The sequence below is a fragment of the Podarcis cretensis genome (assembly GCF_951804945.1).
Source record: "Podarcis cretensis genome assembly, chromosome: 12".
NCBI classification, from domain to species: Eukaryota; Metazoa; Chordata; class Lepidosauria; order Squamata; family Lacertidae; genus Podarcis; species Podarcis cretensis.
The window spans coordinates 21,015,666-21,033,193 of record NC_137181.1 but is presented as its reverse complement, the minus strand read 5'-3'; the positions used below and the strand labels follow the sequence as shown (position 1 = coordinate 21,033,193).

The 17,528-nt window shown below is 44.8% G+C and overlaps 1 protein-coding gene across 4 annotated transcripts in view; it reads left to right on the top strand.

Annotated features, from left to right (window-relative positions):
- The first annotated feature begins 11,781 nt into the window (after positions 1-11,781).
- Positions 11,782-17,528, top strand: part of WAC (WW domain containing adaptor with coiled-coil) — a 47,220-nt gene continuing 41,473 nt past the window's right edge. For 2 of the 4 annotated variants that reach the window (XM_079946764.1, XM_079946763.1), the window contains exons 1-3: positions 11,782-12,020; positions 12,641-12,677; positions 14,345-14,540. In XM_079946764.1, the coding sequence (XP_079802890.1) occupies positions 11,917-12,020; positions 12,641-12,677; positions 14,345-14,540 (337 nt within the window). In that variant the 5' untranslated portion in view covers positions 11,782-11,916. Of the gene's footprint in view, positions 12,021-12,087; positions 12,493-12,640; positions 12,678-14,344; positions 14,541-17,528 lie in introns of those variants that run through there. The other 2 variants (XM_079946766.1, XM_079946765.1) reach the window with 2 other exon arrangements.

Sequence of the window (17,528 nt, the reverse complement as noted above, 5' to 3'; positions counted from 1 at the left end):
AAATCTACAAAGTACAATGGGAAAAGGCGAGGGAGAGGCTGGATTTACTCCCCTCTCCGGCACGCTCCATTTTAGGTAAAAATACACTCCACTGCTTCATGTGAATGGCGCACACGCATGTTTAGCATGCACACATTTCCCATCCAGCCTAGTTTGGCCCTAAGTTGCTGCAAATATAAGCAATTACTGCTGAGAGACGTGTTAATGTGGGCAACTTTTGCTAGGAGGCTTTGCTGCTGCGTGCCAGTAGGAAATGAAGATGATCGTGTGTTAATTGAAGAGAGAAACCTCATTAGCTCATGTGCAGCTTATTAGCTCTTTTAAAGGGAGCAGCCCACAGAGGGTGACCCAAAGCCACATGCAGCGCAAGCACAAAGAATGGAACCACAGCATGCGCAGCAGCCCATGGTAAGCCACAAGTCTGGTTTCGGTCAGCAGAGACAAGAGACTCGTTGTCCCCTTGCAAATCCCTCCAGCACTGCTGTGCATTAAAACTTCTGCCTCATGCCAGATATTTTTGACTCCCATTTTACAACAATGTTAATTGCAGGCATAGGCAAACTTGGCTCTCCAGATGTTTTGGGACTGCAACTCCCATCATCCCTAGCTAACAGGACCAGTGGTGGGTTGATGGGAGTTGTAGTCCCAAAACATCCGGAGGGCCGAGTTTGCCTATGCCTGGTTAATTGCCTCTCCTCCTTCCAGCTCTACTTTTCTGTCTCTTTTAAGACACCTTAGTCCCCCAAAGCCTGACCTTTCCAAAGAATGATACATGAAAGCTATTTTTCAAGTTAGAGTCTCGGGATTGCTGTATCTTCATATTGAATGTGCAAGATGAAGAATCTCAGGGTGTCAGCTATGCCCAGTTCTCCTCCTTGAATAGCTTGCATGATGGTTTTTTCAGGTGATGAGTTTATTTTTCCAATACAGTGGTGCCTCGCAAGACGAAATTAATTCGTTCCGCGAGTTGCTTCGTCTTGCGATTTTTTCGTCTTGCAGAGCGTGGATTCCCCGGGTATTAACGGCTTTAAGAAAAAGGAAGCAAACCCGCAAGACGTTTTCGTCTTGCAAAGCAAGCCCATAGGGAAATTCGTCTTGCGAAGCACCTCGAAAAACGGAAAACTTTCGTCTAGCGAGCTTTTCGTCTTGCGAGGCATTAGTCTTGCGGGGCACCACTGTACCATTTTGGTATGGATGACACATGGAAGGGTGGAATCCTCAGCTGTATATATCACATGCTTGTTTGCCCCACATCACAAGGATCTTCCAGGATGGAGTGAGGTGTACAACTTCACCGGGTTAGAAAACCTAGATGGTGTTGCCTTGTCATCATCACAAAAATTGGTCTGGGGTGAAGACAATAAAAATGGGACTTCTCATAAGTCAACATTACCCACAATGCATGCTGTGAGCTCAGCTCAACTTGGCCTATTAATTATACTCTCTGTGGCACTATTCACACAAGCCAGTGTCGTGCGTTCAGATGTGCTTGGACTACTATGGTCCAACAAAACTCCTCTGAATACTTCTTCTCCTCCTTCTTTGGTGATCACTTGTAGCCGAGTAAGATTTGGCTACAAGTATTCAGTTGGGAGCCGCCCAGAGTGGCTGGGGAAACCCAGCTAGATGGGGGAAAAAGAAAGAAAGAAAGAAAGAAAGAAAGAAAGAAAGAAAGAAAGAAAGAAAGAAAGATTATTATCATTGCCTTCCATTAAACACGGTTTTAACAGTGAGTCCATAAATGACTGTGGAGGCCAATTCTGGATCCACACATCCTTCCACAGTGGGGACATCGGTTTATGGGAAGGAGTTGATCATGGTGAAGGTTTGCCAAGCGTGCCTTCCTCTTAGTGTGTTTCTCCCTTTCATCCTGAGTTCGAGTGTCTTCAAAGCCCACGACACCACTACTACAGCTCAGAACTTGCTGGATAAACGCAGGACGAATTTCTTCCACAAGAGACAAAGGAGCAAAATCCCAGTGCTGTGGCAATCTCTAAATCCAGAATAATCCCACAGTTTAAATTTTATGTACTTAGTGTACCCTCATCAATGGCGCTACCTAATGATTCAGGAGTAAATTTAGAATAAATGGAAGTTAAACACAAGGGGCGAAAATATCCCGGACAGGTTTCCTTCCCACTATTTTCAGTTCAGGATATTAATTTGACTGAGTGAACTGGGATAGACAATGTGGTGCCCTTTGCTGGACTACAAATCCCATTGTCCTGCCTGAAACTGATGCGCCATAGCTAGGCGCCATACCTAGACCGTGTCCTCCCTTTGAAATCCAAGCATCAGTGACTTCCTGAATGATTTATATTTTTAGTGTGGAATGCAAGACACCCTGCAGCCTAGGACGCTCTTCGGTATGGAACAGTCCTGTGTTTCAGGGAACGTGTGTGAATGACATGCCGTCGGTAGTGGGTGTGTTTCTCACATTAATCCGCCTCTGGTTGATGATTCCACGGGAAAGAGCCATGGGAGGCATGGGGAACCTTGGGCCTCCTGCTGTCGCTGAACTGCAATTCCCATCAGCCCTTGCAAGCCTGGCCAATGACCAGGGATGAGTAACATCCAATATGGTGTGGCTGATTTGTTCAGCTGCCTATCCTTGAGTGCGCCTGCAAACAGGCCTAGGCAGCCATTTCTGTTCTCTTGCTGCAAGCCACAAGCCTCGATTGGTTAATTATTGCCCATTAACCAGCACTCGTTGCAGCGGCCAAGCCATTAAGCAGGGCAGCATATGGTTCCTAACAGCGCTATTAACATACCTTTAGGGAGCATTTCCTGAAGCAGCAGGGCATTTCAAGGGGAATGGAGTGGCTTTGCTTTTTTTTGAAACGAGCTCACTGGTTCAATGCCTGGGCCCAGATGACAAAAACCCACATCGCGCCTGCAAACAATAGCAGGTGCCCTTGGCTGAAACAAGCATGTGAACATGCAGCAGAAGAGCTACATTGGGAGATAATGCCTTGATTTCTCCTGCAATAAATGTGTGGCGAGCAATGATGGACTCAGCTACATTGGTAAAGAAAAAACGATTTGCATGCGTTTTATATGCGATATAACATTTTGCCACCAGATGGCACTGTGGAGCTGTGTTTTTCTCTACTTGTTTTCCCTGTTTAAATTTACAACATGTTTCACTGAAGCGCTTCTTTGAAGTGCCTTCGATCCAGCCTATGTATTTACTGCATGGGGGGAAGATGTGAAAAAAGTCCAAAGACTGAAAGTTCAAAATTAAATGAAAGCACGTATACTCTTTGCAGATCTTTGGGAAAGAGCAGTTGAAGATGCTTCCCTTTCCCGCCCGCCCCGTTCAGCTTTTAACATGATCTGATTCTGCTGCCACTCTGCATTTTGATTGAATGATTATTTCTTTGCTGATGTGTTTTGGTTTCATATATTGACATTCTGCAGTACCCTTGGGAATGTGCATGATTAAGAGGTGGGACATAAATATATTTAATAATAATAATAATGATGATTCCTTCATATCTGAATTGTGTCATACTTGGGAAAAAGGATAGCAAACAAAATGCATAAATAAGAAAATATTCCATTGCATTTTCTCTTCTCTTTGTGCACAGATTATCTTCAGGATCAGATCTGAGCACTGCTCTTCTTGCCTTTAACCATCAGTGCCCCCATTTTTAAAGCAGCAATGCTTGCTCCCCATAATTACAGAATACACTGTTTGCAGAACATATCTGATAGTTTATGCTCTACTTCTGTTCTTTTATTGACACAATTTTCTATTTTGTGATATATGCAAAACACTTAACCAATGCAAAAAAGAGAGAACTCTCTCTTCTGGAATTCTTCAGTCGCAAAAATTCTTAAACCTCTCTGGGTTTTCTCTTCTGATTATCGTCTCCTTTTCCAACATCTATCTTATTCCTAATCTCTCCATCATGTCAGGCAGATCGTTAATCATGCTGCACATCTGCTTTGGGTTTCAGGATGATTCTAGTTCAATAAAATATAGTTTCTTAACCCATGTTTTTCTCCTTTGTACTCTGGATTTGTGATCATTTCTTTTGGCATCTCAGATTCTATGGAGCCCAGAGTGTATAAAACGTATGTTATCTACACATACTGGCTTCATAAACTGGAATTGTTTCCATATCTGTTTATATAGACTGCACAGATCCATTAGAAATAAGAATGTGATTTGTCACCTTGCAAGCCTTTCTTCTAAGGATGGAATACATATATCTGTTCCCTACTACTCCAGAGCACTGACATCTTAGCTCAGGGCTGGGCAGCGGCAGCTGGTAACATTTTGATTTCATAGGGTTGCAGTTTTCATCTCAACAAAATTGCACAGCACTTATTTAGTCATTGCGCATGTGCAGAGTGTCATTGTCTTCTCCACTCTAAATCCCACTCCCCAATTGTTCTCTCCACATCTATTGAAAGAGAAACAGCTCCAATGTAAGAGGCCCAAGTATGATTTCCAGACAAGATTGACTCCATATCTCATATTTAGAAATTAAGCCATGACACACAGCATAAGTTTTCAAAATTTACATCTATGCATCCATTGCCCTCAAAAAACCCCTAAACATAACTTTTAAAACACAACAAATGCTTTCTTTCAGTTGCATGTAGTTTTCCTCCCCCCCAAAATCTAAGTATTCATTATCCAAAACATTGTTTTCCTCTAAATTTAAAGAACAAGAGTATTCCAACCAATATGGGAAAACGTGATTGTTTCATTTGAGTCAGGATACAACAAAACACACCAGAAAATATTTGCCATGCATGACTCAGTCCTGAAAATGTGAAGCAACAATCTCTGTTCATGTGCAAAGTTCATCATACCAGAGTGATTGTAGTCAACTCTATAATGTCTGAGTTTGGGGAGAATGTTTTCCAGGTTTGGGGATGGACATGAAATCGTATCCAGAAAGGCAAAGAGCCCAAACTATTCACTTCAAAAATTCACTAACAAACTCACAAAGAACCAGGGAGAAATAATAGGGACCAGGGAAGTGGCTTACTGATAAAACAGATCCACATACTTTTTCTGAAAACGAGTCTGGAAAACTCTGGAAATACAAATACTCTGGAATTGCAAATGGCCCAGTATCTACCTTACCTGCCCTACTCCACCCTGCAGTAGTTTTTAATGAGTGAATACAGTATAGGAAAATGGTAGATACAGAGCTTATTGCAACACACAAGCCACCCTTTCAATGCCCCAAACTTCTTTTAAAATAAAAATAAAATAAAAAATATAGCTATTTATTGTAGAAAGAGACTCACTGTAGTTCACAGTGGTCTTTGAGATGCTCTTGGACTACAATTCCCATAATCCCTGACCATTGCCCTTGCTGGCTGGGTCTGGTGGGAATTGTATTTCAACAGCATCTGGCAGCCCCCAAGTTCCCCAACCCTGCTCTAATGGAAGTGACTGAATTGGGCTGCAATTTTGTGCATGCTTAACTGGGGGCAAGCTACCGTGGGACTAACTTCCGAGGAAGCAAGTCTAGGCTAACACAGTTAAGCTTAGCAATGAAGAGGGCTTTGATGGGAGAGAAGCATGCAGAGCCCTCTCTAAAGTGTCTTCTTTGGGGTGAGAAGACGACAGTTGGCCAGAGGCTTCTCTCTCCATTCAGCGAGGGATACTCAACAGCTGCTGTAATCATGTGCCGCAACTCTTAACATGACCTCATTTAGCTTGATAAATTAACTGAGTCTTGCAAGGCTTTCTTAAGAGAGCAGCAGGATGCTTATGAGTGATGTAAGTACACTTTATTCCACAGACTTATTTATGTAGGCAGCAGATTCCGAGAGCGTATTTATGGTGCAGACAAATTTGGCTTAGGCAGCTGGAACTCCGTACTTTTTTCGCAAATAATCACTGGAATTATCACATTAGTTTTGGAAGATGATATGAGTGAAACTGACAGATAGAAGACCTAAGGGCTTAAGAGGCTTAATTTTATCCTAAAACCCACCCCCACCAAATGTTTTCAAATTGACATCACAGACTTCGGGATTATGCACTATTGGTACTTCCTTGTGAGCAGACTTGGAAGTGGAAAATAAAACCAACAGTTACCTAACTGCTTGATTTGATGGGTGCAATCAATCAAAAAGTTTTGAAGTGGCTGGTTAAATGTGCCTTATTAGATCAAAATATACCTTGAGTGAATCAAGTGGCTGCATACCTAAGTCACCATCCTTCAAGGAACGCTTCTCTGCAAAAAGTGCCGGACCAATATATTTTGCTGCCTGAGGCAAAGGACAAAGTGACGCTCTCCCTTTTCCAGACGTTGAGAGAAGAGAGTTGACTCTTATGTCAACATTGCCAACAGGACTTCATGCTCCACAGCAGGCTAGCAGAGCACATATTATTTATTGTTATTATTTTAAACTTATTTCTTTCATTTATTTGTTTCCCATAAGGCATCCCAAAGTGATTCACAATATAACAACCTATATAACTTACATATATATAAAATCTTTTTTTTTTTTAAGCACTTAAAGCGCCTGAAGCTATAGACACAGATATGGGAGACACATGCTTTATTGTCGGTGGGGCAGGTAAAGCTGTCTGATTTTGCTGCTGCAGATGCACCATGGCATTTATTTTCTCTGCGCTCCTCCCAGCGGTCATTTCTTCACTGCTCACTGCTCTGGATACACAACCTGACTGCCCGTCGTCAGGCACATCAATAATTACAAGCACAATTTTACTAGAATTAGATATCATCCTGAAAGGCAGAAAATGAAGCTTCAATTAATATGAAAATGGAAATTTAGACAGCAGTTCTTTATACAGCTGCTGCCCACAACTACCAATATTTTGGAGGATTACAGACAGCAGCAATTTGGCATTCTGGAATGCTATGTATATATTCATATATATATAGAGAGAGAGGGGGGGGGAGAGGAGAGGGAGAGAGAGAGAGAGATAGGGAGGGAGGGAGAGAAGCTTTTCCTGCAGTTGTTGGGACCTCGAGAATGACTTGAGCAGGTTCCGTTTTTTCAGAGCCGTCAGCCAGAAGTCCCTTACTCTGTCATATGCTGATCTGAGGACATTTCAGTCTCCTTACGTTCATTGCCCCTGCCCTCCACCACTCCCAGTGTTTTACAAGTTAGTCTTCCCAATAATACATGTAAGTGGGAATTACAAATCAGGCTGGTTCTTAGTATTTTTTTTGCAATAGATTATGAAAAGTTACTATATATATGTGTGTGTGTGTGTGTGTGTAACTTTTCATAACCTATTTCATAACCTATATATATATATTACGAGTTAAATAAAAATGTGTATGGCATCTATGCATAATCATACTTTTTTTGGCAAGGAACTTTTTCAATGGTTGGTTTAAGTACTTTTCTTAAAACACTCTGTGGAATTGAAGGCTTCAAAAACATGATCAACAGGTATTCAGTTTTGAGATTTCAGTGCACATCCTAGAAAACAAATCATGTGCAAAGCTGCCTCCATGTGCATTTTTTCACGTACTGATTTTAAGATTTAATCTATATACAGCATTCCTTTTCTCAGTACAGGCAAGAATGTCAACTCTGTCCTCCTGCATCAGTAACATCCTCTTCACATTTGTTAAGCAAGACTTCACTGTGGGGTTATTCCATGACTGCTACCACAATTGCTCGGACAATCCTATTCACCGTTGCACACACTTTTCCCAGGGTGGACAATTTTCGATCTCCAAGGACAATTCAAGATGCAGGGCCAATTCAGAATCACATCATTCAGGACTAAGACAATTGCCATGGGCAGGGTATTTCTCCTGAAAAACATATTTAACATTTTGCATTGTATGTCATGAATTGTATTGTACACAAACAATATACACCTTTGTTAAGAGGACAACTGCTTCCTCTAGAATAGTCATCTTTTCTCCCTCTCTCTTTTTGCAGAGAGTTGTTTTTTCTGCAAGGAAGGGCATTGTTGCTGAGCTGCTGATGTAATGCCTTACTATCGGCTTATACCTCAACGCTGGTGAGGGCTGGGTACTTTGCATAGATCACAGGTGAGTTTGGTCACTCAGGGATAATGTAATCCAACAGCTTGAAATGACTTGAGACTGGGACCCCAGAACCCACTGGCTCAGAGAGGCATGTCCCTGTCTTCCAAGAAGCTCCTTTGGAAATTATTGTTGCTGGTGTACTAGTTATGAAGGGACACAGTAAAAGCTTGCAACAAAAAAGTGGACAAGCCCTGCAGGATTTACCCAAGTGTTATGTCCTAAATCCTGCCCACATCGCCCTCAGACGCATTACTGGAACCGCAAACATTTTACAAACCAATTCTTTCCTTTCTGTTCCAAAAATAGTAGATGCTGCACTGTTGCTTTAAACACAGCCCGTGGTATGCTGAATCCCAAGTACTCTGTTCAGTGATCCAGCAGCTGCTAGGCTCCTTGGATCATGTGTCAGTTGGCTCTAACATGTAGTCCTTGCAGCATCTAAAACAATCTTAGGATAAGCAGTTAAGTTTTAAAGAACTTTATTTTCAACTTGTCTATTGCTTCCATGATATCCTTTATAAAAAGTAACAATTGATACATAATAAAAACATTAATAAACCCACCAATATAAGATCAGAGAGTGACATTTCTTGTATATAACTTTTCACCAAGCCTAGTGCTGCGTTTGTTGGAGCCCAAGTGTTTGAATATCCCCAGTCACATTTCTATTTAGCATTATCGTTTTGTCTAAATTCCCCGTTTCGGCTTTCAAAACATTCAGCAGCATCCTAGAGCTTTCCAAGATCTTCTCATAAGTCAACGCTGCTTCGGCAAGAACTTCATCAAGTTTCTTCTGTGCAGCATTTTTCTTGGCTAAGTTTTCACACACACAATCCAGTTGTTTTGTCAGTGTCTCGATTTTATCCTGGATCCTTTTCTTTTCCTCTTCCGCTTCCCTTATCTGCTTGCTCACTTCTTCTCTTTGCATGTACAAGTCTTCTATATGTTTCACAAGTTCGTTATTATAGCCTTGCAGAACAGCCCCCTGATGAGTCATCCTGCTGGCTCCACCCTTCAGAGAAGGAAATGATCCCTGCTTCCACCAGCTGATCTCACCACCGTCTGTCTGTATTTTATAATTTAAATGGAGGAAAGAAAGAAAAATTGCTAAGTGCTTTTGAGCAACACGGTAAAACCAGCACATACATAATGGAAACATCAATAGCAATTGTTGAAAATGTGATTAAGGAAACCATCTGAGTAAGTTTCCAAGGATCCTATTTTGCCATTACTTTAACTTCTTCCACTCTGACATGCAAGTGGCCAATGGTCTTTTCCAAGACGTTATGAAGCTGCTGATATTTTGAGACGGCTCTAAAATGTGTGCACTTAAGTGCTGTGTGCAAGAGAATGTGTAGATGCACAATTTCATGTATGAATGATGCAGAGGTGAAATTATATGAATGCATATGTCTTGATAGGCATGGGAGAGGAGCACTGGGGAAGAACAGAATAGGGCAAAGAACTGAAGGACAGTTTAATCTCCCCTTGCCCTCCCTGCTTCTCTCTCAAGGTTCTCATGCTGCTTTATTGTGGTGTTGTTGTTAATAATAAGAAGTCTCCTCCTCCCTTTGTCCTAGGATAGGGCCATTAAGGTGCTCTCTAGCTATAGGGTGTCTTAGAACAGTAAATACACTGGCAACATGTATACCAGACTATCCAGGATTGATTTACTGCAGTTTAAGTAAGGTTTCTGGGGAGATTTGCAGGGTTTGAGGGTGCTGAGAAGAATCCAAGCCTGCCTAAGCATTTGCTTCCTTACCTCTATAGCGCCTGCTTAACTTGTATGTTTGCTGGTAATAGAAGGTAATGCACCACTTAGGCTACCTGTACTAGTAGAAGCTCAGCAGTGCTTAACTCCTAAATAAATATACTTAGGGTAATACAGCAAGTCTCCAGGGCACTTTTCTCCCACAATTTCCGGAACGGCTGCCTTAGGATTCTGACCATGGGGTTGAAAGGAGGGGAGTGAGAAATAGGCCAGCTACTAGAACTTTTGTCTGGAGGGCTCAGGCGTCTCACCTTTGAGGGAGAGGCCCCTTCTTGTGCAACCCACAAGAGCAGTCCCCAAACTCATCCAATCTCAGCCTGCAAACAGGGACTCTACTACTTTTGATTTTGTTGCTAGAGGGATCCTCCAGCACAGGCACCTGCCCAGGAGTAAGTTTGGCTTTTGAAAGCGCCGCTTTTCAAGTGCCCTTGAGGGAGAAGAACCCTGCTCTTTCCTGCACATCCATAAAGGGGAAAGGGAGCTGGCTGCACAGTGGTACCTCGGGTTACATACGCTTCAATACTCCGCTAACCCAGAAATTGTGCTTCAGGTTAAGAACTTTGCTTCAGGATGAGAACAGAAACCGGGCTCCGGTGGCGCGGCAGCAGCGGGAGGCCCCATTAGCTAAAGTGGTGCTTCAGGTTTCAGGTTAAGTACAGACCTCCGGAACGAATTAAGTACTTAACCTGAGGTACCACTGTATTCTCTCTCCCCTCAAAACCTTCCGCTAAAGCTGCAAAAGAAAGGCAAGCGGCGCCGGCGCCCAGCCACCAGTTGGGGGAGATGCCTCCCCGGCAACCCGCCCTCCTTGCTTCGCCTCCGCGTGCTGCAGGCAGCTGTTTTCCCCCGGACCCAGAATAGACCAGCGGCCGCCCACGTGCCTCCCAGAATAGCTCCGTTGTCACCCTCCTTCCTGCCGCGGATCGCTCGGAATGAGGCGCCGGGAGGGGGCGGGGCCCGCAGTAGCCCCTGGGCACCTCGGCGCGGGGACCGCGCAGGAAGGGAAGCGAGCACCTCCGCGGCTGCGCACTGCGAGCACTGAGGCCGCGGCGGCCCTTACTTCTTCCCCTCCCGCAAGCAAACGCCCGGCGGGTCGTTGCGGCGTCAGCCCCGCCCAAGCGTTGCGCGGGCCGCGCGGCGCTTAGTTCTTTGGAAGGAATGGCGCCCTTAGGGCGATCTCTTGCTCCATAACCCCGCCCGGGACTGTAGCTTCTGCAAAGGCTCGCTCGGAAATCTGTGTCCCGCTTCGGCTCGCTCGAGCTTGGAGTAAATCCCATTCAGGTCCAAAGGCGCTCGCGATCGGGCAAACGGGATGGGACCGCGCCTTAAGTGCCCACAGAGGGCTCTGGGCGAAGCGTGTCTACCTAGTTACCTGGGAACACGCATAACTAAACGCGTTTTACTCCTGGATAGGCATGCAAATAGGACGTTTTCGTGTCCTCACCCCAGAAGGCTTTCCTTGCAGATTCAAACTGTTGTACAATCTACACACAGTGCAGAAATGGTTCTGGGCTTGAACTCGATGACCCCCGGGCTTCCTTCCAACTCTATAATTCTACGAAAGTCCCATTCATAGCTACATTTTTCTAGTTCTCCATCCTCACCTCCGGTAACTCCCACTAAATAACTCCGGTAACTTCGGCTTCGTCGGGGGTGGAACAAAACGCGTTTCTGTTATCCCAGCAGAGAACGTCGTTCAGCGGATACAGGAACGAAAGACAAACTCCAAGCCACCTAGCCTGAATTTATCCACCACTTTACGAGCGTATTTCCGGAGCTCATTCTCGGAGGATTAAGATGGGGGGGGGGGCTACGGAAATAACCGATTGTGGCGGCGTTTCTCCTTCCCCTTGCGGGAATAGTCGAAATGGAGATAGCGATCCGTGGCGGAGACAGCCGGTGCCGCCCGAATGCGAGGACTGCAGGCTGCACGGAGACTACCAATGTTTTCCGAAACTGCAGCGACCGCACAGAGAGCGAAGAAGGGAGGCTAAAAAACAAAAAAACCCCAGGCGAGGGCTTGTCGGAGCCTGACGGAAATGGCCGATGTTTCCCGAAGGAAAGCTCCTTAGCATCCGGAAGGGAGGAGGCGGGGCATAGACTTAAGAAAGAGGGTGGGTTCAAAAAAGAAAAATGGACTGGATGGAATGGGAGGAGCTTTGGCGGAAAGAGCCGATATCAGCCGACGTTAAGCGAAGGCGGCGGCGTCCGAGTTTCCCGGATGTAGTCGGACGGCGGTAGTGTTGGGAGCTGGAGCTGTAGCTGAAGGGAGGGGGGAGGAGGTGTTGGCGGCGGCGGCGGCGGCGGTGGCGGAGGGCGAGCGAGCGAGCGAGCGAAGGCGGCCAGTGGCAGCAGCGGAGGGGACGCGGCCGCCTTGTGCCTCCCGCGCCCCGCTGTGCGCGTGTGTCCGTCCTGCGGGGGCGCCTCTCCTTCTCGCTGGTGCGGAGAGGAGGAGATGGGCCCGTGAGCGCTGCTTCCCCTCACAGCCGAGCTGCCTGAGCCGCCCCTCCTCCGCCTCCTCCTCCCTCCCTCCCCCTCCTCCTCCTCCTCCTCCTCCTCTTCCCTGTCCCCGGTCGGAGCGCTGCCTCCCCCTCCCCCCTCGGCGGCGCCCGTGGCCCGGCCGCGCCCTCCTGGTCCCCTCAGTCTCTCACACACAGGCCGGGCATTGATGGTAATGTATGCGAGGAATAAGCAAAGACTCAATGATGGGTAAATAACCCCCTTTCTCGTTCCGCCCTCCTCCCGTCTTACTCTCTCTCTTCTCTCTCTCTTTTTCCTACCCCCCCCCCCACCCTCAATACCAACGGCCGGTAACGGTCGCTCGCTAACGTAACGTCTTTTTCTCCTCTCTTTCCAGCTGTCACGACCGCAAGGGGGACTCGCAGCCCTACCAGGTACCGACTTCTTCGCCCGCCGCAGCCCCACACACCGATAGGCCCCTGCGGCGGCGGCGGCAGTAACTGGAGTGTGGGAGGGCGAGCGAAACTACTCGAGCGCAGGCCTCGGCCGCCGCTGCAGGCCGCGGGGGAGGGGAGCCAACCGCTTCCCTTCGCTCTGCTCCGCGCGCGGCGGGCCGGGAGGGGGCAAGGGGGCGGCGGCGGCGGCGGCGGCGGCTCTTGCTCTCTCTCTTACCCCAGCGACCGCGAGGGCTTGAGCGCGAGCTGAGGCGGCGAGAGGCGCTTGGCGGCGGGGCAAGGAAGCGAGAGGCCTAGGCCCGATGCGGGCCGCAGGAGGCGGAGGGCGGCATTGTTTTTTCGTTTTTTCATTTCCCCCCGAGCGAAACCCATGGGATGGCGGTAAGCGGCCGGAACCCGAGTCCGAAAAGGCTTCCCGAGTGCCGCTGACCGTCTTCCCTTCCCGTAGGAGACGAAATAGGAGCCGGGATAGGTTCTAGGCCTTGGGCTTGTAGTAAAGCCCGAGGGGAATTCTAGTTCCTCAAACCCTTTCTGTCAACTGAGAAAACTTTAAATTGGGACCATGTTGAAGGTACCCCTGAAGAAATTTGGGAAATGGCTGGTGTGAAGCGGGGTGTGTGGGGGGAAAAACATTTGAGGCTTTCCCTTTGTCATCTCCCCAGTGTTAAAAGGATCGGGAGGGCTGGAGGTGTAAATATGGTCATTTACAGTGGGTTATTTGACCACTACACTTATATACCTGAGTGATCAGATGAAAGAGGCAGCTTTGACAACTGGAGGCTGCAGTCAGTGACAGCACATCTAATGTAAACATTCATCACACAGCCTTGTGAAAAGGGGCAGATGGAGAGAGGTTCTGGACAAGGCCCTGTTGTGTTTAGTATAACACAAGGTGGTGTGGATGCTACAAAGCTGCATATTCCACTCGTACTACTACAAAATCTATATACCCTTGTGCATCTTTTGCCAGAAATCTCCCCGCTCTTTAAAGTGCATAACAGTTAATCTCAGTTCATAGATGAGGTACCGCTGGTTAATATTTGGTTAGATTGTGTGGGATATATTTTTAAGGGTGGAAATGGAGAGGATGTGTTACTGAAACTGGTATCAAATGCCTTAAAGATTTTTCAGTGTCACCTGTATATGGTAAAAGGTATTCTCCATTTAGTAAATAAAAACATTCTGCATCCTGCAGATGAAATAATTCTGTTGGACAGTGTGCATAGTCCAAGGTGTTTCAGCCAAGGTGGTACTTAAGACTTATTTGAGAATAGTCTCCCATTAAACACAATGGGAATATACATAGTTATGATGTAGCACATTAAAAAGGAGCTTGACATGGTTGAAGATAGGCATCGTGTTAATTGTACTACTCTGAATAAATCCCAATACTGTATTGGAAATAGAATGTTTGTAATAAATTGGAAGTAGGGTTGAAAAACCCAGAATTATGTGCTATTAAGTTTGTAAAATGACATAGCACTAGTTAGGATCTAGACAATTGTGAAACTAGTTCCATGACTTAAGAGGATTTCTAAGCTTGATTTATTTTGGACAGCAGCTTCTCCATGCTGCATGGCAAACTGTTTTTAAAAAAGATATTTCAAAACACAGCTTGAGAAATCTGTACTTGTTATCTCTTTCAGGCTCTTAAATACTCATCAAAGAGTCACCCCAGTGGTGGTGATCACCGGCATGACAAGATGCGAGACACCACAGACCCTTCACCACCAAATAAAATGTTGCGGCGATCTGATAGCCCTGAAAACAAGTATGGTGACAACACTGGGCACAGTAAAGCTAAAAGCATGCATACTCACAGAGTTAGAGAAAGGGATGGTGGTGAGTTAAACTTTAACTGATTTGTATTCAAAATACTGCTAGTAATTGAAATAAATCTTGCACCAAAACAAAGCACATTCATTGAGGTGAAGAATTTACCTCACCATTATTTCACTTTATTCACAACACTGCCACAGGTTCCGTATCCCTGTGTTAGGGGGCTTTAGATCTGGCTGCTTTTGTTGTCTAGTCAGGACGGCTTCATAAACCTGGGCTTTTTGTAGAAACTGCCCTCCAGTGCAATCTAACATGGTGGTGTTTGAAGGAAATGATACTGTGTCTTTTGGTAGGCAGGCCTTCATGTGCCTGATATAAAATTTGTTCTTCCTGATAAGTACAGTTTACAAGAGAGACCGTGTAGTGTAATGGCCCTGTATTGGAGGTATCTGGCTTCAGATACCCTTACTCAAGCTTAAAGCTTGCTGGATGGTCTTGGGAAGCTACACATCTCACCCAGCCAAACCTTGCATTCAGGGAAATTATGAAGATAATGGGGTTTACCATAAATACTCTGAAAAGAGCTATATGTCGAAAGATAGGGATACAAATGTTATGAATAAGATAAAGTGAACAATTAGTGAAGTAAACAACATATAAAACAAAACCTTAATGCAGTGAGGTAACACAGTTCTTGTGTCTTGGTTTTATTAAACAAAATTTATATACCATGTTATTGTAATAAAACCTATTACGTGGTTATTTGAGATTTGCAAGTATAGAAATAACAGTAATTCCATGAAGCATTTTCTTTCATGCTAAGGCTATTACAAATCAGCATTTAAGTTTCTTGGGACAGTGAGGAGGTTTTTGTTTTTGACAAATTATCATGTTGGGTATCCTTACAGTCACACAGCTATCATATTGTTGTAGTTAAATGCTCTGATAATGACTGAACCCTAGTGCTATAGAAGAAGAAACTTTTCAGGTCCTGTTATATTTCATATTCGCCACTGCACTTTGAAGGTTGTAATTGACAGCCCAAATCCTGTTCTTATCTATAGCTGTTGTGATGAAGGGACAACTACAGTGCCATCTTGCATGAAGTGTAACTACATCTCAAGAAGTCTGATTCTAAAAAGAGAAAGTCTCATTCCAATACTCCACTGGAGATTCTCACTAATGCTTCTGAAACTGTATGGGATTGTGTGTGTCCCATGTCCCCACCTTCTCCTTGCCCCTTGCTCTCTGTTCCTGAGGTTTTCATGTGATGTTCATGGGTAGTGTTAGGACTTTCCTCCAGTACTGGAATAGCAGTGATGAAGCTGTTGATCTGGTAAAGACAGCATCTGCCTACAGGCCTGTGATGCTTTTCTGCCACACTATAGAAGAGTAATGGGCCTTTAGTAGTTTTTACTAGAGGCGTGCAACTGCCACAAAATTCAACTTGTATCTGTAGCTTTGAGAAGTGGCCAATTCTGTTACTCAGAACTAAATTGGATATGATAAAAAAATCAAGCTCTTTTCTTTCTATTAACTATTATGGGGAATCTAAAAATGTCCATAACCACCTCCCCCTTCACATAAGTGGATGGGGTTTTCAGGCACAGCAGCCCCCCCAGAGTGGATTTTTTTGTATTTTTTAATGCATTTTTACAACTTGTAAATACATCATACAATATTTATCACTCTCTTGTCCTCGGACTTCCCAGTCTATCTCTCCATAGCATTCTAGGTAGTCTTTTGTCGGCTGCATAATCTATTATTCCACCCAATTTCGTCTCAAATCTTCCTTTATTTAATGTTATCTGCTGCTCATATATTCATTCCTACTTGTAGGTTGAATTGACTATTATACCCTCTAAGATACTCTCTAAAACACTTTGAAGAATGGATCCAGAGTGGATTAAGCCTGCCAATTTAGAGGCAGATGCATCCAGGAATTTTAAAAGTTTGTTAAAAGAAAAAAATCCTGTTATTTTCTGCCAGGTGTGGTTGCAATTTGCAGGCATGCTCCCCGCTTTGGTGGGGGTGAAATTGCCAAATTTCAGCTGCAGTAATTCCCCTTCAAAGCCATGATTTTTACTATTTTGGGGTGGTTGTGGTAGGAATCATAACATGGTAGCTGTGATGGAGAAACACCCCCAGGAAAGACTGGAGTGGGTAAAATATCACCCTGAAAGGATTTTATTACACCTAGGGTCATTGGTAGATTTGGGGTGGGCTTCTGCCCCCACCAATGATTTTTTGGGATATAGCCTTTTCTTTTTGTGACATATCACCATTGACTTGCATAGAGAAGGGGTGTTGGCATTGGGGGGAAAATAGCATAGGTTAAAATAAATAGCATAGATTGAAATGAGCAACAGTTTTTAATGTTTTCTTGAACATCCCCCCCCCCCCAATTGGTGTGCTCTGGAAAATAATTGTGATTAAAATCTAGACGACTTCTTCAAATTGAAAGATTCTCCTTGCCCTCCTGCTCCCTCCCCATCTGAGCTTAGTGTGTTTCTCTAGTCAGCTTGGCTTTACAGTGGTACCTCTAGTTATGAACTTAATTCGTTCCAGAGGTCTGTTCTTAACCTGAAACTGTTCTTAACTAGAGGCGTGCTTTTCTAATGGGGCCTCTTGCTGCTGCTGCGCCACTGGCACATGAGTTCCATTCTCATCCTAGGGCAAAGTTCTCAACTCGAGGTAACTCTTCCAGGTTAGCGGAGTTTGTAACCTGAAGCGTTTGTAACTCGAGGTACTGCTGTACTTAAAATAATATTAATAACAACAACAACAACAGCAACAATGCACTTTAAAAATGCAGTGCTTTAAGGGCAACTGAGTCCACAAAGTGAGTTGAAACTTTAGGGAGTCCGTCATCTGACTCAAAGTGCCTTAACAGTGCAATTTGACTTGGGACTATGAAAAGCTCACACAAATCACCCCTTTTTGACTTATAATTTTGGAGGTGCACATCTCCAGTATTTACCTTTTAAATTCACCTGTGTCACGGATCCATGCTTCAAGGTATTAGATGTTTAGACTTGCATGGATTCTTCA